At 36.3% G+C, this 24337-nt stretch overlaps 1 protein-coding gene across 4 annotated transcripts in view; it reads left to right on the top strand.

Moving 5' to 3' along the window:
* Positions 1-24337, top strand: part of SPOCK3 (SPARC (osteonectin), cwcv and kazal like domains proteoglycan 3) — a 252226-nt gene that overhangs the window by 103455 nt on the left and 124434 nt on the right. For 3 of the 4 annotated variants that reach the window (XM_069493234.1, XM_069493230.1, XM_069493229.1), the window contains one exon: positions 3882-3927. The exons of the other annotated variant lie outside the window; for it this stretch is intronic. In XM_069493234.1, coding sequence (XP_069349335.1) covers positions 3882-3927 — 46 coding nt within the window. The remainder of the gene's footprint in view (positions 1-3881; positions 3928-24337) is intronic. 4 annotated transcript variants of the gene reach the window in all.

Here is a 24337-nt window from a genome sequence, read left to right as displayed (position 1 = left end):
TGAAAACAGAGATATGAGGTCATAAATTAATCCATAAAAGTGTATTATCTATTAAATATATTGAGAAAATTAATAAAGCTATAAAATGATCTCAGTAAAATGTTACAAAAAATTCTGGATATGAAATTGAATGTATGATATGCTTTTGATATTATAAAACATACTGTGAAAAACCTGTTGTGGAAGTCCCTTTGTGGCAGGATATTTTGATTCATTTTCCTTTCTGTATTTCCCAACAACTCTACATCAGTGGTCCTTAAATGGGTGATTTTTTTCCCCCTGGAGAACATTAGGCAATAGCTGGTGACATTTCTGTTTGTCCCAGCTCAGGGGAGGATCCTGCCCGTGTCTGGGTGAGCAGAGGTCAGGGCTGCTGCTCAGCAGTCTGTAGTGCACAGGGTCTCTCCCACCCCAACACAGCAGGGGAGTGTATGGCTGAAAATATCAATAATACCACGTTTGAGAAACTGTGCTCTACATTAAATATGTATTTTACTTAAAATTAGAGAAAAAGGTACAACATAAAAACCACAAGGAAAAACACAGTTTAAATAATATAATATGCAAATTAATTTTTCTTATGTAGACTATATTTAGTGGAAAACTGACAGTTATTGCTTTCCCAATTATAAGAAATTGTCAAGGTGATAATATTAAATTCCTACAGTCTCTGTAATTCACTAGCATAAGCTTTTGAATGAGTGACAAGAGTCCAGCGTGCCTGTTGAAACACCCAGGACTGGTTTTAATCATCTCAGTGTAAATTCTTCCAATTGGGGGCATCTCTTGCAGTTGTTTTCTAAATCCTTGGTCGGCTCATTTTGGATCTAAGTTGAACCCTGAGAATGACCAATATTCACAGAAAGCTTTTTGAAACAAAAGAAATTGCACCTGAATGAACACTTATATGAAAATACTTTTATTTCTCATCCTGGCAAAATTCCTAAGATTTAATGAGGTGAAACTGTTTAAAAAAAAAAAAGTCTCATGATGTGAGAACAAAAAGAGTATGTCTAAAAATAACTTAGGGGGCTAACTACTTTGCTTTTCCGTCCTGTATCAGATGCCCGCAACGCCTAGACTTCAAGGTTTCCCTTGACATCACCAAAAGAACAAGACTCATGTTTGACATTGTGATTTTAGAATTTTTATATAGCTAGGGCCCCAACTAACCAAATTTGATTGTATTATTATGAAGGAAGTTCATTAAATGTGGTTGAAGTTAAAATTTACTGTCATATTCTTTTTTTAATATACATTCCCCTCACTGCTGATCATCTCTACAGGTGTTCAGTATCTGCCAGTGTTTGACACAATCGTTCTGCGTCACGTCAAACATGCTGCTTTCACGTCATCTGATTTCAATGTCAGTTCCATACCTGCGCCATCTTCTCAGGCTCTGTGATATTTACATGAATGGAGTCACTTTTGCACTAAAAACTTACCCACATCTTCGTGGCTGATGCCACTTGTAGCTGTACCAAGTCGGAGTAGTCCGAGGTGGTATCAGAAACACTTTCCCTCTTGTATTAACTACAGTCATGAATGTAGGCTCTTAAAAAGTTCACTGCACCTAACATTTAACATTTTTTGGAGGGGGCAGTTTAGACATCAGTTTCAAAAATATGAGGAGTTTATGGCTGTTTTTAAGAAACCATAAAAACAAAAGGATTTGGTCAGCAGTAATGAGAGCTTGTCCAGTGGTGTTGCCCAAAGACAGCAACAGGGATGAACTTGACCCTTCTGAGCAGCTGTTAAGCTTCAGCACCTTCTTTATGCTAGATATTATGCCGTCATTTTACAGAGTTTATAACTAATCCTCACAGTACCCCTCTTGGACAGGTAGGGATTATTCTTCCAACTTCATTCTCAAAGATCTGAGGTCTAGGTTATCACCTTTTCTAAGAGATGCAGCTAATAAGTGTTAAAGCTAAGAGTTAAAATTCCAGTTTGCTTGTCTCCAAATCCAGCACTCCATGCACATGTGTGCGTGTCTAGCTTTCTGTTATGCCTCAGGAGAGACTTAACAACATAGCTGCTCAACTCCTCTCCTGTTTGGAACGAATAATATTCATCATCCCAACAGTAACATGTATTTTAAAAAATAAAAGGTGTTAAATGAGCATGTTATGATCCTTAGCTTAAGTTTTGAGACTTTTAGTGGAGTAATTTAATTTGAAAACTTAGTTTTCTAAGAATTCTATCTTGCTATAATTGCTTTTTTAAAAAGATTTTTAGCACTCCGGGAGGCCAAGGTGGGAGGATCGCTCAAAGTCAGGAGTTGGAGACCAGCCTGAGCAAGAGCAAGAGGAAGACCTGTCTCTACTAAAAAAAAAAAAAATAGAAAGAAATTAGCAGGACAACTGAAAATATATATAGAAAAAAATTAGCCGCGCATGATGGCACATGCCTATAATGCCAGCTACTCGGGAGGCTGAGGCAGGAGGATCGCTTAAGCCCAGAAGTTTGAGGTTGCTGTGAGCTAGGCTGACGCCACGGCACTCTAGCCCAGGCAACAGAGTGAGACTCTGTCTTTTTAAAAAATGCATACCTAATCATTGTTTATTTAATCTCCACTGGCATTATTCTCCTTTAATCTAATCCTAGATAATTTAGTGCAGAACCTATTAACATAGATTGCCATAACTTGCCCCTTTCTTAATATATCCTATCTGGACATAAATATCAGGCCAACAGAGATGTGTTCTGTGGTTTTTCTTTTCTTTTTTCTTCATATTTTTTATTTCATTTGAATTTGGTGGGGTGGGAGTGCAGAAGGTGGTAGTAAATTGTTAGTCATAATAACTTTTGAAACAATTTTAAATTGCTTAAATTTAAACACAATTGGAGAATTGTGTTTATTTCCATAATTAAACTGTGTGCTAAATTTCCCTCTTTATATGTTGGAAATCACCAGCAAAGAGGATGGGAAGGGTTCTCCAGGTGGTGAAGGTTTCGGGCTGAGGAGGTGGAGGAGAGAGGAGGTGGGGTGGCAGTGAGCTACTGTAGAGAAGACAATGTATTCATTTGAACAGTGACACCTTTTTTGTTTATGATAAAAGGTAATATGGATGAGGTGTTTTTATAAGGCTTTCAGAATGGTAAAAACAGTAAGTAAAATAGATTCAGTCCGTTTGGCTTTGCTTTTTGAATTCTTTTAAAATTTATACATTGCCTTGCCCCACTTTTGTGTTGTGCAGTCACATTTACTAAATATATTGTAAATATATTGTATCGATTCTTTTCCATGTTAAAGATTTGAACTTTAGGCAGGGTTTAATTAGGTGTGCATTTCTTTCTTAGGCTCCCAATTGCATTTTGATGAACTCCTTAGATATTCAATTAACATGTGAATGATTTGCATAAAGTATATTTATACTCTATGGGCTATTGCAGAATCACTTGTATTTTCCCTGCTATATTAATGATTCCAGTTACGATTGTACTAGTGGAAAATGAAGTTGTATAATTGGAAACTGCTAAGATACTTTATAGCTTATTAGCTTAGGGTAATTATCTGCATGTTGTATTACACATTGAATTGCAATTGAAAGTGTAGCATTATAATATTTAGCAGAAGTGGCCACTAAGAATAGTTAAATTGTTATAGCAACCATTGACTTGAAATGAAAATGAACACATTTATTGAAAGACTTTTCTATAACTTGTAAACAATGTTTTCCCTTTTGATAACTATTCTTTTTCTCTTGTTTCTTTTTTATTATTTATTTATTTATTTGTTTTATAATTTGCTGCTTGCCATTGCAGGAAGTAGAGGTTTGTATACAGCTTTTGTGTTTCATACTTTATTTTAGATTTTGTATGAATCCTTACCTTCTAAGTACTCATATATGCTCAATTCACATTATTTTCCCCTTTAGGATGATTATTTCCGCACGTGGAGTCCAGGAAAGCCCTTCGATCAGGGTAAGAATCTAATTGTTTTAAAATAGAAACTTTTACATATTTATAATCACTGTGCTTTTAAAAATGGTTTTTATCGTCTGGTTGGATTTTACAATGTTAAATAGGAGAGTTTACATGAATGGAAAAGGGCATGTAGTAATTACTTTCATTTCACCATAATATAGTTAGAAATAAGCTAATTAGGTATCATGATTATGTTAGGATGTCTTTTATTTTTCGATATGTGTTTTAGATTACTGATTTGGGCTTTTGAACTGTATTATGTTTACTGTTATTAGTAGATACAAGTCACTTGATCTAGTTTTCCAGTGCATTCACTGGGCATTAGATTTATTTGTTCAAAGTTTCAAAACAAATGGTTTTGCTGCCTCTTTTCCAGTTAATAAAAGCCTTCATTTAAAATGGAGAAAACTGGTAATTAGACTCAGCTGGGATCTTAAAAAGACCCAAAAGGAAAAGCCTTATCCAAAATTAGGGTCCCCCACCTCTGTACACACAGCTTGCAGTTCTGGGTAATTTACCTAAGAAGAAAAAGCAGGGAATGGGAATGAAGACACCCCTGTGTGTGCAACGAGGATGGGAGCACCAAACTCAATGCAACCGTAATCACATACATAACTAAGGAGATTTGTTTACTAAATTCCATATTATTAGAACCAGGGACTCTTCCTTTGAAAGTTTGAAACAAAAGAAATTTCTACTTTACATAGGCTAAGGACAATACTCCATGAAGTAGCACCATTTAAAAGTAGAAAGCATTTTAAGAATATTTGAGTAAGTGATTGAATGATGGAGCCATAATATGTTATTCAAGGGAGCTTAGGGTACTTTGTTGTGTCTCCAAATTTCTGACTGCGTGTTTGGGGTGACTGCTACAGCAGCCAGCCTCTCGGAGTGAGGACCACCCTGTGTGGACCTCGTCACAGACGGGCATCAGCTTTGATAGTAACCTGGAGAATGAAACAGCCATCCGTATCCTGTCTCCCCTGTAGAATTAGTTTCTTTCTTATACACATCATGTGATTTCACTGTTATTATCCAGTGTGCCTATTTGTGGAATAAACATTTTAAAATTCTAAAAAAAATTAATTTTGACTTTATTCCTAATAAGTCAAGCCAGTGCATTAAAAGAGAGGCAATAAAAAAATAATGACATTCAGACTACGATATATTTGCTAGCTTTCCTGGTAAATGAATTTTTATGATGGAATCATAAACCTTGAAAAGTGGGAGTTAGCCATGGAATGGATGTACACTTAAATCTGTCATACTTGGTGCATCCAGTTCTCATAAAGATACTTTCATTTTTTCCTTTTTGCATGCATGGTAATGTGTTGAATTGCTATTTATTTCTCAAAAAAAAAAAAAAAAAAAGATTCCTATACAAGAGAAGCTTCCAAACCCTGATGTTCTGCAGTATTGGTTTACTTTAATTTTCAAAGAGGTTTTTAACCTGTTAACTTTTAAAAAATATATTTATCAGTCAGGGAGGAACTCATGACATGATAATACCTGATATTCATGAAGAATGTCCTATATTCAGTCACTATTCTAAGTATTTTATATATGTTCACTGAATCATCACAAGAACCCTGCAAGTAGATGAGGATGTTAAGGAATTGAGGAGGTTTACCTCTTGCCCAGGTTAAATTCCTGCAGAGTGGCAGAGTCAGAACTTGGGTTCAGCCATTCTGAACCCCAAACCCTGTATCCTAACTGCTATGTGATACCACCACTCGTATGATGGCACTAACATGGAATAATGGCAAACTAATGATATTTTCAAGTTTATGCTTTAAAGTATATATTCATTGGAAAAAATATTAGAAATAGAATGGTTAGCTTTATTTCTATATGGTAAAACAATTTTTGTATACCATCAGATCCGGAGTTTTGATTTATTAAATGCACATAGTTGACAAATATACATGGAGCTTTTTTATTAAAAAAGGAAAATATATAATAAAATTAGATTGGGATACATGTATGTGTTCTTGGCTTTGAGTCAAATCAGTCAACTCATCTGCAGACCACACTGAAGAGTGAGCAGATTATTCTGTTCCCACCTAGCTCTGAGTAAGGTATACCATGTGCGCCATCTGGATAGAATAGGCTTGAGATATGTTAGTTTCTAGTATGTTCCTTGTTCTTTTTATTGACAGACTCTTCCTTCAGGTATTATCTTCAAAAGCTGATTGATCTGTTGAACATAAGATAATTTATAAAACTTTTTATGAGTGTTTATAATTTAAATATGTTATGTTTTCATGGATTTATGGACATCCATATAAGTTGATATCAATATAAGTTGATTTTCCCTTATTTCTTTTTTGGGGAGTTTGCATATTTCCTAAAAAGAGTGATGAAAAAGTTATCTTGTCATTACATTTTTTATGCTGGCATTTATACAATTTTAACCATCTTAAAGTTATCTTTTACTTCTATTTCTATATCCACAACATATGCAGAAATTAAAGTACCACTAATGACAATGTTAATTAATGCTTATAACTTCTCAGCACATAACGCCTTTCTACATATATGCATAAACATGCACACATTACATGCATGCATAAACAGACAGATACGTATTTACACAGGCACAGACACATTTGCTCTTGCAAACTTGCTTTTAGGTAAAATCAACCGATAGTTCATATAAACCTTATCTACCTTTCTGCTTAGCTCTGAGAAATTTTTCGTCTCATTTAAGCTTCTTTTCATCAATCACACTTCCACTTTGCTTTTTCTTAACCTCTACTATTGTACTATTTACTATTGTAAAAGTGTTGGGAAAATAAAATGTTTGCAAATGAATTTAAGTAAAACTATGCTGATGGTGCTGGCTAGGCTGCACGGTGAAGGAAAGGACACCGATGCAGAAATAAGTCTTTGAGTTTCTTCGCCTTGGGTTTCCTGTGCCATCACTGCTCTTCCTCAGTGTGGCCGATCATGAGTTGACACAACAGAAATCAACTGAAAATAGTTTTAATGAGGACGTGCATCTTTGGGACTAAGGCATAAAACTGATACGTTTTATCATGTTTACTGCAACAAATAAACGGAAAGGGGAAATGCATGAATGAGCCTAGAGTGGTATCGTGATAAAGGTTTTAAATAATTTAATCAACACTTTGGATAAATATGCTGTAAACTTCGAAAACAAATATTCTCTCCTTTCCTTTGTACCATGCTGACCTTACTGCCTTGTTTCCGACCTTGGATGAATTCTGGTGTGTAACAGATAAGTGGCTAAAATTGTTAGCGGTGGTTCCAGACAGTCCTTTAGAGAATCCCCTTGGACTGAGGTACTGTATCTACGAGGATCACCTGTTATTCAAAAGTTATTTTTCCCAACATGTGATAGATATCTAGATTCTCTCAGGTGAAAGATTTGGAAGCAAAATATACTTTCTATATTTCCTTAATTTTGCTATCCAAACCAGCTTGGAGTCGCTCTGCTTGATACCTACCGTGGCAGCATCATGATCCATAGATTAATAATGAAGAAGTTGAATTTACATAGAACCAGGGATTTCAGCACACATCAGTTTCCTTTTCTGATATGTGTTCCCCGCTCCTGCAGAGTGCTGGAGCGTGGAGTTAGGGCAAGTGGTGTGGCTGTGGTGAGGTCAGCACCTGAGGTTTCCACAGCGGTTTCAGTGTGTGCTTTCTTTCTAGATCGGGGCCTCTCGGGAAGGGCCTGACTCGTTCTGGTTCTGTAGATGCGTTTAATTCAACAAAGGTTCCTGAAGAGGAGGTGGCAAGGAAACCATCCCTGAACTCAAGTGACTCCGAATGTGGCCAGGCGAGATAGACCCACGACAGCTAAACCTGTAACTGAATGCTCCAGGCTTTCTGGGATTAGAGGATGGGGAGGTGGCAAGGACTCGGCTCTCTAAAAGGGCGACGATATGCTCAGCCATAAACTCTCACTGTGTCGTCTTTTCAGGACCTGTCCTTAGGGCTGTATCTGATTTGCGTCATTTTTCCATCCATTTGCAAAACATCTCACACGTAACAACGGCCACAGCCTGACAAGTCCCTTTGCAGCCAGTCTCTGGCTACAAAGGAAAAGCTGCCGAGATTTCATCTGGAGCTTTTATTCTCTCCAGTGAACAAAGCTGTTCATGGCATTACGGCTGTTACTATTCCTGAAACTGAAAAAGACTAGTGTTTGAGAAAATGCACCCCAGCTATCTTCCTCTTCCTCAATACATTATTATACTTACTAAGGCACATGTTGTGTCGATTAGATTAATTTTTCTTGTTTACATGAGTATTTTTCTTCATGTTCTTAGATGGTGTTTATGGATAGTATTTTGAAACAATAGATAGGCCTGAGCTGTGATTCACAATAGAGGCATGGTGGTATTACAATGCTGCTTTGTTTAACAGCTTGGGACCTTTTGGCATTTTTCTAGTGGAAAAATTGGTGTTCCCAGAATTGAAATTCAGTGCTGGAAATATGCAAAGATGATTACATAATTACAGTACTTTCGAAACTGATTTTAATCGTTAAAAAATGTGAATTCTGATTCGTTATTTGATCTGAACCATTATTTAAGCAAGTCACATGAATTGATTTAGGATTTTTGTATCTTTTTTGGACAAATTCCTTGTTAGGGCATTAAAAGTTCTGATAGCCATGTCAGTTTGTATCCTGCGTTGGTTGTCTTCACCCACAGTGGCCACACTGATCATGGAGGCCCTCTGCATTCCCAGGGAAAACACACTAAGAAATTATACTCAACCTAGAAACCAACAGTGCATGCTCAGTTACTCTGTCACATTTAGTACATAAAAACTACATAAGCTTCTAAAGGAGAAATTTATTTTTGTATCCAATTCTGAGTTCTTTATGTGATGATGGTATTTAATTTGTTTTACACCATCGTCCATAAAATACAGCAACCAAAAATCATAGACTGTTTTGTTCTATGCCAAATAGTGGTACTTCCTCCATAGAGCAATAATGATTATATAGGGGTCTGTGTTTTTAACTCATGAGATAAAATTGAGATTAACATATAATACTTGATTTGCTTCATATCACAGTAGCCTACATAGGTGTGCAAGAAGGCAAATTATATTTATTTTCAATGACTTCATGGGTTATTAAATTCTGAGTCAAATTTATAGAGCAAGAGATTGATCAAATTCACTTCAGAGGTGTTCAGTGATTTAAGAAACAATATTCTTATCTCAAACCTTGTTAACCTAATGCAGTAACGAAGTTTGTAAAGAGTGAAAGCTGTGGATGCGTATAACAATTCCTATTTTCAACAGGAACCTCTACTGGCCAGAGCAGTGATTCTCAGTCACGGCTGTGCAGAGAATTACTTTGCACTCAATTAAAAAGTGCAATGCTATGGGCTTGATCCTTGAACATTTGAGGTAATTAATCTAGGGCAGGGCCTTAGCACTTGCTGTGTGTGTTTGTGGTAGTGTTTGGTTTGGTTTTGTCTTTTACTTTTTAAAAAATTACACTAAAATAAACATAACATAAAATTTGCCATTTTAACCATGTTTGAGAATGTAGTTCAGTGGCACTAAGTACGTTCACATCGTTTTACAACCATCACCACCCTCCTTCTCCAGAGCACTTTCCATCGTCCGGTTAAGGAGCGTCTCCAGTTAATGGGCACGAAGTGAACCCTGCACCTGCTAAACAGTAGCTCCCGAGCTCCTCCGCCCTGGGCAGCCACCGTCACACCTGCTGTTTCTATGAATGTGACTTTTCTACATATCTCATAGAAGTGGAATCATACAGTATTTGTTCTTCTGTGACTGGCTTTTTTCACTTAGCATTGTGTTTTCAAAACTCATCCATGTTGTAGCAGGTGTCAGAACTTCCCACCTTTTTAGGCTGAATAATATACTATTGTTTGTATACACCACATTCTGTTTATCTTTTCATCTATCAGTAGACACTTGGATTACTTCCAGCTTTTGTTTATTGTGTATAATACTGCTATCCAAATAAGTTTATGTCTCCGTTTTTGGGTTTTTTTCTTTCTTCTTTTTCTTTTTTTGCTATATACCCGTAGCGAAGCTGCTGTGTCATGTGGTAATTCTGTTTAACTGTAAGGGGAGCCACCCTGTCGTTCTTCATAGCAACTGTGCTAGTTTATGTTCCCACCAGCAATACACAGTGCTCCAGCTTTTCCACATCCTCAGCAATAATTGTTATTTTCTGATTTTTTTTTTAGATAATATCCAACCTGATAGGCATGAATGTACCTATCTTGTAAACTCTACAACTTGTTGTGTATTTAGGTTCAGTTGAGAATCACAGGATACTAGCAATGACTTATCAAAGTGATTCAGTTATTCTGTTCTGTAGTACTGAGAAGTTTGTGTCAAAAGAGTTGTTCTTTTGAATTCAGCTCAAAGTGTCAGAGAATTTTAACTAATCTATTCACCTTTTCAGATCAGTTGTCAGACGCAGGTGCCAAAGGGCTTTAAGAATGGATCGATCGAGAGAAGCAAGAAAACCCCAAAGATAAAGTTGTTGCTTCCATGGGGCAAACACCGCACAAATGCAGGTGTTATGCAGAAGACAATCATCGTGCTAACTTTAAAAAGTGGACACATTCTTTAATTTACAGATTAAAGTGAAGCTAGGAGAGATTGATTACGGTCACAAAGCTAGTTAAGTGATGTAGCTGGGGTTTGAAATTTCGTATTAGTGGGTTTGATTGCTCTTTTATTATGAAATACTGTTTTAGAATCAGTTTGCCTATACTCAGATGACACCCTTTTGATGAGAAGCTGTGGTAGAAATGGCACAGGTGAACACAGGTAGCTGAACGGTCGTTGGGTAGACATCAAATCTTATTTACAATTGCTCCACTACAGAGGAAGGGAGGTGTTTGTAAGTTGTGTGCTAATTTTTAGAATATAGGAATATAGCGTTTTAAACTGACTTAAGAGCAGGTGGATTGGGTGTATTCCTATTGCTTGGAAATAACTCATAGTATACCTGTAAGATAAAAAGAAGCTTTCAGGGATGTGTGAAAGCTTCCTGTGGAATACTTTCTTGGAAGTTGCTTTTCACTGATGTATCCTGACCGTGATTCTCACTTCACTGCTTTATTTTTTTCTTAAACACATCCAGTCTTATTGGCCTAATCAATTCATATATACAATGAAGAGAAGAAATACATGTGTTTTGCGGCTATTAACATACTGGTCTTGCAACTTAGAGTGCGTGTGTCCGATCACTATGCAGTAAAGAAAGTCCTGCCTCTTTAATGTTTGATCTTCATAAATGATCTTATGGATAAATTAAAAATTGAACAGTCATCTGATAATACATCACTTAGGATCTACATTTTAGAGGATCATTTCCTGCTTCTAATTAATATTTTATACCAAATCTTATAAAAAGCCTTACTTGGGTCAAAATATATCTATTTGCACTCATATTCTAACCGATTTATTGTCCATATATAAAAGAGGTGATATAATCTGGATTTGTATTTCAAAATCGTCATTGACTAGTTCTTGTTATATATTGTGATCACTTAGGTACTAGCAAGTACAGTGTGTGTGTGTGTGTGTGTGTGTGTGTGCATTGACATAAACCTTCTAAAAGTTCCACATTGAACATGTGCATCCAGGCCAGGCACGGTGGCTCATGCCTGTAATCCTGGCACTCTGGGAGGCCGAGGTGGGAGGATCGTTTGAGCTCAGGAATTCAAGACCAGCCTGAGCAAGAGCGAGACCCCGTCTCTACTAAAAAAAAAAAAACAGAAAGAAATTAGATGGACAACTAAAAATATATAGGGAAAATTAGCCGGGCATGGTGGCGGATGCCTATAGTCCCAGCTATTCGGGAGGCTGAGGCAGAAGGATTGCTTGAGCCCAGGAGTTTGAGGTTGCTGTGAGCTAGGCTGATGCCACGGCACTCTAGCCCGGGCAACAGAGTGAGACTCTGTCTCAAAAAAAAAAAAAAAAACAACCAAAAAAAACATGTGCATCCAACCTTCAGACGGTGCGCTTTGTTTGTGGAAAGAAGCTACTATCTTAAAGAATTCAGAATTTCCTAATATTGTACCAATTTTACTTATGAATGTTTTATATAAATAATTCAGTTTTGAATCTTCTTTTACTGTTAATAAGGGAAATAACTAAAGGCAATAAAAACTTCAAAAATAGAGATGTTTAGAAATTTAATTTTTCTTGAAATGTGTTGAATATGCTCTGCTTTTATCCTTGCATATCTGATCATTTCCATAAATTTAGAACTTAGCTTTCATATGAAAAATATCAGATAAATGATTATGCATTTAATATTTCTTATTTGAGAACTTGATGAATTATATTTTTATGTCTCAACGCCAGTATTTATTACAAGTAAACAAATTGTATATACACACACGCCCCTCTCTCTCTCTCTCTCTCTATATGTATATATATATCTATCATCATTATTTATTGTTGATGCTTATTGTGTAATTAGCTATACCAGAATTCCAAGGGTAAATAAAAATGAATAGACTACAGTGACTACTTAATTCTTCAATCTCAGTTGCATTACAGAGTTTCTAACTGCTGAAGTTTCTGGATTCATTCAGTTGTATCCAGTTGTCAGGATCTTCTAGTTTTCCTATCATCTATCTAAATGACAGAAATAATATGCAATGATATATACTAAGCATCTCTAATTGTCTTTGACGCTTATTTTAAAATAGTACAAAATCATGAGTACTTTTACTTTTGAAAAATATCTCACAGATTGTTTTTCTCTTTTGTATATCTGTAAATTGCTGAATAATCCAGTATGTAAACTCTTAGAACTATGCTTGTTTACAAGATCTTAGATAATTACAAGGTGGAGAATTGAACATATTTGTTTCTACTAGTGAGTGCTAGATTGTTTTTTGTGTTGGACAGAGCCTCTCTCTGTTGCCTTGGGTAGAGCGCAGTGTCATGATGATAGCTCACTGCGACATCAAACTCCTGAGCTCAAGCAATCCTCCTGCCTCAGCCTCCTAAGTAGATGGGACTACAGGCATGCGCCACCATGCCCGGCTAATTTTTTCTATTTTTAGTAGAGATGGGGTCTTACTCTCGCTCAGGCTGGATTTGAACTCTTGAGCTCAAGCAAACCTTCTGCCTCGGCCTCCCAGAGTGCTAGGATTACAGGTGTGAGCCTCCATGCTCAGGCTGTGAATGCTAGATCTTTTAAAGCAATATAACTAATACATATATTTCAGGAAATTGTCTCATATATGCTTTAGTTAAGAAAATGCCTAGTATTTTGGTATACTTATAACTTTCTAGAGGAAGCCTTATATATGGAGCTCAGAAATGGCTTTACTTAACCTGTTTTCAGCTGGCACTCAGCCTGCTCGTGTGGCTGCAGTGGTTATGGAATAAAAGGCAAATGTGGCAGAATCCCCAGTGAGGACAAAGGTTAAAATGCCTGTAGAAATTTGTAGTCTTATTGCCAGTTAGAACCTAATTTTTTATAGTGTTTTCAAATTAAAGTGAAACTATTAAGTGAGTTTGAAAACTTCATAAACAATCCAATCCAATAATTTCAATATAAACAACCCATAAATTCATATTATGCATATTTCTTGGTGGCTTAGATTGGGAACTTCACACAATAATTTAAAAGTCATAGTTTGTCCTTCTTGTTACAGAGATTAAAACTTTTGAGAGATGCAGGAATTTACTACTACATCTCAATCAGCATGAACTTGTATTATCTTGTGCTTTATCAAGTTGTTGGAAAAACAAAATAACGTATTTCCTGATTCTTAAAGCTGTAAATTTCTACTTAGTGTAACTTCTCTATAGTCAAATTATTTTTATAATTACTGTATTTTTAAAATACTTCTTAGAGGTCACATGTTGTTAAATTTGCAGACAGATGTCATCTGTCAAACTCAAACTCTGTTTTCCCACTGAAGACATTTCTTATGACTATAAAGGCACAGCCAGAAATAACAGCTTTAGAATTCACTTACTCTTTGCTTTGGGAGAGTCCATGTGCCTTCTTGATTGAGACAATAAGTTCATCAGAATCCAAGCGCATTGAATTTCCATGTGTCCCCTACAGTGTCCCACGTCATTGTAGGTAAATAGCGTATACACTACTCTAGGGTCACATTTAGACGTTTGTTTTTCTCCATTTTGCTGTCCTGTGTCTGAGTCTTGCTCCTGTCTCCCTGCAACTCCCTGTTGCTTCCACCGAGTGTTAGTGACCAGCCCTCTTTGGACCATCGCTGTTTATGTCACGCTCACTGTGTGCAGCCATCTGACAATACAGTGAATCTTTAAAATAAATATATAAGAATATCAGAAAGAGAAGAAAGATAAAAAACAACAGAATAAATAGTTGAAAAAATAATGACTGAAAACTTTCCAAAATTAATGCCAGACACCAAGCCCAGACCCAGGAAACTGAGAAAACACCAAGAGGATAAATGCCAAACAAACCGCACCTAGGCATATCATGTTCAAACTTCAGAAAATCAAAAATAAAGAACAAATATCAAAAGAAGCCAGAGGAAAAAACACCTTACCTGTAGAGGATCAAAGAAAAGTAGTACATCTGTCCTCACCTCACAGGCTACACGAGCAACAAGAGAGTGGAGTGAAATAATTAAAATATTGAGAGATAAAAACCACCACGCTGTACGTCTGTGCGCTGTGAAACCATCCTTCAGAACTGAAAGAGAAGTAAAGATTGATCCAGACAAACAAAACTGAGGGACTTTGTTGCCAGTAAACACGCCCTGCAAGAAATGTGAAAAGAAGTTCTTCAGAGAGAAGAAAAGTGATATAATTTATAAATTCAGATCTACATAAAGAAGACTATAGAAAAATGAATAGTGGAGATAAAATACCTTTTTTACTCGTTATTTAATAGATACCAGTTTGTTCAAAATTATAACAACAATGTATTCAGTTATGTATGCTTATGTATCAATCTATATACATGCTTATTCATGCTGATATACAGGTGACATGGATGACAGCAAAGGAATGAGAAGAAGGACTTAGAACTATTTTGTTATAATAAGGTATTTGCATGACCTGTGAAGTGGTATAGTATTATTTAAAGTTGGACATGGGCAAGTTATAAATATATGTCATAAACTCTAGGAAGACTAAAAAGTGTAAAAAAGAAGTGTAATTAATATGCTAAGAAAGGAGAAAAATATAATTATATAAAATGCTCAATTAGAACCACAAAAGACAGAAAAGTGAAAGTAAAATAGAAACAAAACAAGAGCAACAAAAGTAAACAGTAACAAATATGGTAGATATCATTCCGGCAATATCAGTAATCACTGCAAATGTCAGTGGTCTAAATGCACCAGTTAAATGGTTAGAGTGCATCAAAACCAAGATCGAACTCTATGTCTACAAGAAGCCTCCTTTAAATATGAAGACATATATGGATTGAACGTGAATGAATGGAGACATGCCAGGCTAGCACTAATCAAAAGAAAGCGGGAGTAGCTCTGTGAAGTTCAGAAACAGCAGGGATGAAGAGGGACACTACATGATGGTAAAAGGGCAAGTTCTCCAAAAATGTGACAGTCCTTACCTCCTGTGTGCCTAACTAGAGAGCAGGTAAGCATGTGAGGCGAAAACCGAGACAACTGCAATGAAAAATACATGAGTCCACTGTTACCCTTGGAGACAACATCCCTCCATCAGAAACGGACAATCCGACAGGCAGAAAACGAGTAAGAACATAGCTGAACTCAACAGCATCATCATTCAATTGGGCATATTAATAATTGATAACTGTAGACTGCTGCATCCGGCAACAGCAGAACAAACACTCTTCTCAAGCTCACATGGAACCTTCACCAATACAGGCCACACACTGTGACATAAAGCACAGCTGAACAAATTTAAAAGAATAAAAATCATATAATATCTGCTCTCTGACCACAATGGAATTAAACTTGAAATCAATAACAGAAGGATAGCTGGAAAATTCCAAAATATTTGGAGATTAAGCAACACATTTCTAAATATCACACGTCAAAGAGAAAATATCAAGAGAAATTTTAAAGTGTTTTGAATTAAATGAAATGTAAAACACAATTTAGCAAGCAGTGTGCCCTGCAGTAAAAGCAGTACTTACAGGGAATTTTCTAGCACTGAATGTGTATATTAGAAAAGAAGAAAATCTCAAATCAATCTTCTAAGCTTTTATTGTAGTAAACTGGAAAATGAAAAGCAAATTAAATACAAAGTAAGAAGAAAAGAAATAATAATAGAGCAGAAATCAATTAAATTTTTTAAAAAGGAACTCAATGGTGACAGACAACAAAACCAAAAACTCGTTCTTTGAAAAGATCATCAAACTTGACCTGCCTCTAGGTAGGTTACTGAGAAAAAAAGAGAGAAGACACAAATTGGTAATATCGGGAGTGAAAGAGTCAATATAACTACATATTCCATGGACATTAAAAGGATAATAAAGGAATATTATGAACAAAAACAATGTACCTACACACACGTTTGATAACTTATTGAAACGGACCAACTCCTTGAAACCCATAATCTGCTGAAACACGCACACGATGAAACAGGAGATTTGAGTCGGCTGCATGTGTTAAACAAACTGAATCAACAGTTAATAACCTGCCAGAACAGAAGGCACCAAACTCGGTTCGGTTCACTGGTGAATTCAAACAAATATTTAAAGAGAAATTATACCAATTCTCTGCCATCTCTTTTAGAAGATAGAAGAAACAGTAAATACTTCCTCATCCATCTTGAGGCCACCATCACCAGACTAAGACATTGCACAAAAAGAAAACTATAGGCCAGTGTCTTTCATCACATAGATGCAAAAATCCTCAATAAAATATTAGCAAATAGACTCCAGCCATGTATAGGTAAGAACTAGGGACTACAACCAAGTGACATTTATCCCAGGGATGCAAGGTTGGTTCAACATTTGAAAATCAATTAATCCACCACATCGAGGGTCTAGTGAAGGGAAAAAAAATCACCACAATCATATAAACAGATGCAGAAAAAGCATTTGACAAAATTCAACACTGATTCATGATAAAAACTAGGTGCAAACTAGGAATAGAAGTCAACTTCCTCTACTTGAGAAAGAACATCTACAAAAAAATTATGCCTCACGTAGGTAACACCTAATGGTGAGGAACCCTAAGCTATTTTGGGATATTTATTTCTACACTTGACATATCTAATTAAAGGACTAAATAAAAGTCTAATAGGCAGAATAATGGATTTTTAAATATGCGTTTGTCTTACTCAAAGACAAGCAGTTGAATTTGTTTAATGAATGCTTATTACTGAGTAGTTATGTTCAATTATAGTTAATTTATAATTTACATTTAGCTATTTCTTTTTAAATTTATTTTTTATTTATAACTAACAATGTATATGTACATAAATTATTAAGGTACAATGTGATGTTTTAATGCTTGTATACATAGTATAATAATCAAATTAGGGTAAATATCATACCTATCACTTTAGACATTTATCATTTATTTGTGGTGACAATATACAAAATCTATTCTAGCTATCTTGAAATACACACTACATTATTTTCCATGGCCACTCTACTGCATAAGGGAACACCAACACTTAGACTCATTTCTTTATTAGCAGTAATTCTTCTCTTTTTAGAGCATTTTCATGGCATTTTTCATATACATTGTTTCCTTTAACTCTCACAAAAAAATCTTTCCAAGTTAGCAGGCGAGTGAGACTGTTGCTACTTCTGACACATAAAGAAGCTGGGAATAAACTTAGGTTCTAATGTGTCCAGGTTACACAAGTATTGATAAATGCAGCTGAGATTAGATTTCAGACCTTCTAGGTACTAGTCCTGTGTTTTTCCAAGATATCATGTAGCCTTTGATAATTTATTAACAGGTTAATAATAATGGTTTATTGTTAAAGAATAATTTTCGAGCCTAAACATTAATGATATTAGCTGTCATTTGTTTAACACTTACTACATACTATGAACACTTAGATATTATCTCACTCAAGTCTCACGTGAACTCCCTTTTATGTTGCTTTTATTTTGTTCCCATTTTTTTTTTCTTTTTATTGTTCCTATTGCAAAGAAGAGGAGCACTGATTTCCACTGAGGGAAATAAAATAAAAAAATGCATGATTTATACTCTAAAGTTTTCAGCTTACATTACCACTTGATAAAGGTCAAGATTTTTCAGGCAGTAAGAATGAAATAGGCAACTAGATCCAAAAATCTCACTCAGGGAGAAACAAACATTCAGTGTGATCTCTGAAACAAAAATTACAAAATACTCAAGCAATATGCTTCTCCCAAAATATTCTTTTGTTGTTGGCATAACAGGGTTACGGGGCATCCATCTCTTTAATCCTTCTATATATTTAAAAATTTTACAACCATAACCATCTAGAGAGTCATAATGACTTTTATTAGGATATAACATAATATAAACAATGTGATGTTACACCTTTGCTGAGCCTCTAGTCATATATTTTCATTGCAGTGAATTGCAGTCAGCAGAGAAGAACAAAAGGGCAAATACAGTTTAAGACTAGATCATTCTCTTTAAAAGTTATGATATTTCAAAGGACACCATATTCTGCAGGCATTAGCTACTCTTCCTGAAGTCTTTCATTTGACAGCCACTGAATAACAATCTAAAAGGACCCCAAGTAACTGTCAGCAAGAATATTTTAAAGTAGTTTCTTGTGTTCCTTCTGTACCTGGCTTAAAATAGGATGAAAAGTTATTTTTGGTTAAAAGTGTGATTAGACACAAGACTGCAGTAGGGATATAAATAAAGAAATAAGGTCAAAGAAGACAAGTGACATGTGTGAAGGAGAAGAAACTCAAACTTTGGGTGTTTTTCACTTAATTTAGAACAGAGAAGATAAGCAGTTCAGGGCCACCATGAAGCCAAATGATGCGTCTCAAATATCCAGGGAAATACATTTTTATGTATCATAAAAATACTAAACAGGAACTCAACTAGTTGAGGTAATTTGCATGTCTTATTAGAAATATCATCTTCTATAATGGGTAACTACATCAGTAGGTAGATTTTCATTTAAATATTTTTTTAGCAAGATAGGTTATATGGTCTTCCATAAAAATTTAAAATATGGACGTAAAGAAGAATCATTGGGAGCTGCATTTAGCCAAAGTTCAAACATAATTTTTATATGTAAGCCATGATAAAGAATTTGATTCTTCTAAGGGAAGAGGAAGTGAGAGTCATTAAGGTGGAGACAAGCTGGCTGCCTGCACGGAATGATCTGGGGTTGCAGAAATCAGGAAACGGTATTTTGCAGAACTCCTGACAGTGGGCACAGGAGTTGGCAGGTCTCTCTGGCCCGTGTCCTGGTGTTCACAGACGGGACATCTCATCCTTCAGGGTGAGAGGAGCATTTGACTAAGGGAAGGCAGGTCAAGTTCCGGAGGCAGGATTCTGGGAAGAGTCTCACAGCAAGGATTCTGGCAGGGAAAAAAGATGGAGAACTTGTTCCAGGACTGTAGAAATTAGAGACTGACTTTCGGGGTTTGACGGCAGCCTGATACCCCATGTGAGCAACATGACCCGAGGTGGCCTTGCAGAAAGGGTGGTGCATGATTAATCCGCGTGAGAGTGTCACGCTGGAGCTCTTTAATTCCCTTCTGCCTAAGGAAGGTGGGTCCTGTGGGGACTCCTGCTGAGTGAGCTGGCAGGTGAGGTTCCATTGTGCTGCCCTAGAGCATGTTGGTTTTAATCCCATGTTACGTTATTTCAGCTGCTTTTCATGCCCCATTTTCCATATTGACCTTCTGTCTAAAAATGGGGTCAAAGCGAGGTGTTATGATAATCACATAGAAATACTGGAAGGCATAAAGTAAAACAAACAAGCAGCAAAAAGGCACTGCTACGTCTGTGAGTTACTCAGTTTGTAGAATAAATAGCATTTTTTTCTTTGACCTTCATCTCGAAGACTTCACCACGGTTTGCATTTTCCTTCTCTTTGGATTTGACCTGAGTTTGAGGCTCACAGAGTTCCTCCCTTACTTTCTACTCCTTATCTAGGTGTTTGGTTGCTTCACACCTGCACTGAGTAGGTTCCTGTAAGGTTTTAAAGTAATTTGTTGAAACAGTATATTTTATCAATGGGTACTTGTTAATCTGACAACTAATACATTTTTAAGAAGACACTTAAGCACAAATGTATTTGTTGAGAAAATATTTGCTTAATATATGAAGAGTCTCAAGATTTAGATATTCTATGTGGAGATAAATTACTTTTTTATTCAAGTACCCTCCCCTTCTCATTTCCCCTGAAAACTACATTATTGTTGATTTGTTTGAAACACCTATGTCCTTTCAAACGAATTCAACATTGCTTTATATGCAGATGTATTGAACACCAGTGATTTTTCTAGCTAGGGCATTGCTGGTTTAAGTCAAATTGAAATTTTCACCAGATAGAGATCTTGTTGGCCTCTTTATAAAAAGTTGGCTATTGACAATACACATGTAAGAGCTACGGTTTTAATCACACAACATGACTTAAGTCTTGCTGAGCTGATAAGAACGGAGTCATTCCCATGCTGCCAGGTTAGGTTCCACATTGCAGCCTTGTTTTTAATTAGATGGTCAAGTCAGCACCAAACTGCGCTTTTAAACCTTATCTCTATCTTTCCATTAAGCAAAAGACACTGGGTATCTCGTGCTGAGAAATGCAGGGATGACCCTTATCAGCCATGTCTCTCCCATGCCCAGGATAATTTCTTTGTTATTCAGCAGTTTCTTTCTTCTTTCTTTCTCGCTCTCTTTTTTTTTTTTTTTTTTTTTGATAAAACTTGGGTATATGGATTCACATTTTATCTCTAATTGCTCAGTCTGATACCTTGTTTGAGAATGATTTTTAGCACATGAAAAATTAATAAATAGTATTTATATATATGTACATAAATTATCTTTTCACCTATTCCTGGTTGGCTAACACTTAAACAGCTTTATAGACTTCGTTAGAATTCTGAGGGCTTTGAGAATTTGGACATCTTTTAGTTCCAATATTCAGATTCTTTCTGAAAGTTATCCCTAAATTATGAGACATTTCAGAAAGAAGATAGTGGCTATTGTTTTAATATTTATCTTCTTATATTACATGGAATTTCTATGGCATAGAAGGGAGTTCTGAAGTCCAGTAGTATCTAAGAAATTTACCAATTTATTTAGACATTTTTAATGAGATTACACAGCTGATGAATTTGACATACATTTATCAGAAGAAAACAAAGAGTTTATAATAATTTTATAGAAGACAGCCTTAATCTAGTAAATTTAAATGGAGAATTAAGACAGTTTACGGAGGCCAGGTGTGGAGGCTCACACTTATAATCCCAGTGCTTAGGAAGGCCGAGATGGAAGGATCACTTGAGGCCAGGAGGTCAAGCCCAGCCGGAGCAATCTACAAAAACCCTGTCTCTACAAAAAATAAAAAAAAAATTATCTAGGCACGATGGCCATTTTTGGTAACATTATGGCAGAGGCAAGCAAGAAAGATTCCTTTAGCATCCTAATCCCCATGCTTTGAGGACTGCCGCGGTGCTGTGTTGAGAATGGCTCTGAGGCTCACCCTGGAAGGGGCATGCGGACCACACGCCGTGTGTTTACTGACACAGTGTAGTTATTTCAATTATTCGGCGTTTGTTTCTGTCCACTCAATTTAACTTTCACTTTCCTCTTTGCAGATAGGGACAAATTCTCCCCTCATAGCCTGGTGTGGTAACTAAATAAGATAGATCAAGCCTCGAGAACTTCACCTAGCCCATGGGAAATCCTTAATAATAACAGTAATGATGATGACTAATAGCATTTATTATTTGGTAAATATAATTTCTTGACTTGTTAAGGACAACATACAAATTTCTTTTTCTCCCCAGACATGATGTTACCTTGAGTATTTAAAAATATACACTCTTAAAAATGCCTAATGGTAAATTACTTTAGCACTAGGCAAGAATCCTTTTTAGTTTTAAAAAGTCATATAATAATGTTTGGCACTCTTGATTTTATATCCTAAATTAGTAGTAATGTTTATTATAATGATGATGTCAGGATACCATGATATTTTGACTACTGTATCCTGCCAGTGGCTCTGAGCTGAATCAAAGCACAGTGGCGGTAATGGGCAGCCCTGCCGAGTGTCTCTGCCGAACAGAAACAGAGCCATTAGCTGTCACTGAAGAGTTCGTGTCCGTATGTAACAGTTTTTACAGGAAACTAAAGAGGATGAATCCAAATCAGCCCCAAATAATAAAATAACCAGCCTTCACTACCTCATTAGCATCTTAAGAGACAATGACAATTGAGCTCTTTAGTGTTTTCCAGGACCTAATTAGAAATGCAACTTACAATTTTTAGAACTGGATACAGAATAAGTATTCGTCACAATGTCATTTAAGTTGAAGAATTTTCTTCTAAGCCTTTTTTTCCCTAGGATAATTAATAAAATCAAAATTATATATTAGTAAAATGACAGATTTTCTTTCTTTATAAAGCTTGGATACTTTAGCCATAAGCACACATGTGTGTTCTACATGCTGAGGTCTCAGCAATCAGTTAGCAGGGTGCCTGAGCACATAGTATCAGCTGAGGGCAACGTAAGATACTTCGTATGGTCTTAGGAATTGCACGGATCCATTATGCAGTGTTGCTGATGGAGAAGCCAAAATTCAATGCTGTTGTGGTCTGTGAAGCTAGTTAACTTCTGGCTGGAAGTCGTGTACCTATGTACCAAGAGCAGGCAGCCTCCAAGCTTCACTCCACAGTTTCCTGTTCCGTTTTCTTCCTGATACCCAGTTTGCTATGCCTAGAAATCTCACCACCTCCGTTTTTGCCTGTAGACCTCTGATAACATTTTTATATTAATGAAATATTAATATAATTAACTGAATATCTTCATATTAATGCACTAAATCATGTGTAAAAATTGGACACTTTATCGTTTCGTCTACTGCCCATCTCCCAAAACAAAATTTTGCCCTACAATCATAATTTTATTTAGTAGTATTTGCTTTTTGGATTTCTTTGGCTTGTGAATTTGGACTGTATTTTAGCCTCTTCCTCTTCTTCATTCATATTCTCTATTAATTGATTGAAGTAATTGAGCAGTTGCTCTCTCTAAACTTATATAAATTTTGGTCTTTTAGTGCAAACAAAATAAGGCAGCCCTGGCTAGGCTCAGCAAGCAGGAAGGACTAAAGGGACTCTAAATATTTCAAATAAAGGAATAACTAACCTCACTTCCTCTATACGAGGTCCAGACACAAATTCCTGAGGAGCTGAATCTGATTGGCAGAATTCGGGTCACATATTCCCTTTATAACTCGGGGAGTTTCATTTCTGTCGTTGGGATAGAACCACAGCGACGTGAGCAGGGGCAGGTCCCCAAAGGAAAAGAAAGGACCTGCAAGGAGGACAGGGAAAGATTGCTGGCAGGTGAATGAATCTCAGGTTTTATTTTTTTTTCTTTCTTCTCCATTTCTACGTAATAGTATTCTACTTCAGACCCAGCCCTCTCTGTCTCTGGTGTTTCTTTGCTCAGGTCTGTAATCCGCTGGAGGTGAGCAAACGTCCTCAGACCAAACTTCCGGCTGCATAAGCTAAGTGCGTCTTACTGTCCTCTGCCCCTTGCACCGAGCAGTGCGTCGTCGTGACACTGATAGTGTGGTGTGTTCTTAAGTGCTTTGATCACAGCAGCTGCGATTTGTGACCTTATACTGTTAGGGAATAAAATACGTTAGTAAAGTGGAGGGATATTTGTATTTACAGAAGATAATTAATAATATCAAGTAGATTTATACTCTTTCTATTCAGCAAATGTGAATATCCCTTTGGCTCATATACTAAAACAATTTAGTAATATATATTTAGGCTATAATAACTATATTCTATTATCTTGTTTTTTCATACCTCTAATAGAGGTGGTATAATACCTTTAACAGAGTAGGATTCCATACAGATTAAAAAATCAACATAAGACCAGATTTTTATTCATTGGATGTTATTAATCTGTATGTAAAAATATATGAATTTATCTGAACATTGAGGTGAAGATTAAACTGAAATTAATTTTTGGTGGTTTTTAAACTTAATGTGTCATTTATGCTTCAGAGATATGATACAAATGAAATATGAAGAGAGAAAAACGAAAATGCTACCGTCTTTCTCAACACGAGACACACCTCCCGTGGAGGAGAGGCGGAGCTGCGGCCCGGCTGGGCTGTGGGTGCCGGACGCGGGTCTGACACACAGCGGTGCCCAGCTCAGCTTGCTGGGAAACAGGGATGAGAAGTGTCCTTGCAGGGAACTTAGCACTGGGGTGGCCGTTTGAAAACAGAGGTTAGAGCAGAGTTCCCCTCCACCGAGGG

The sequence above is a fragment of the Eulemur rufifrons genome, chromosome 18 (assembly GCF_041146395.1).
Source record: "Eulemur rufifrons isolate Redbay chromosome 18, OSU_ERuf_1, whole genome shotgun sequence".
Lineage (NCBI taxonomy): Eukaryota > Metazoa > Chordata > Mammalia > Primates > Lemuridae > Eulemur > Eulemur rufifrons.
The sequence above is the reverse complement of the archived record's forward strand: the minus strand, read 5'-3'. Positions and strand labels throughout refer to the sequence as shown.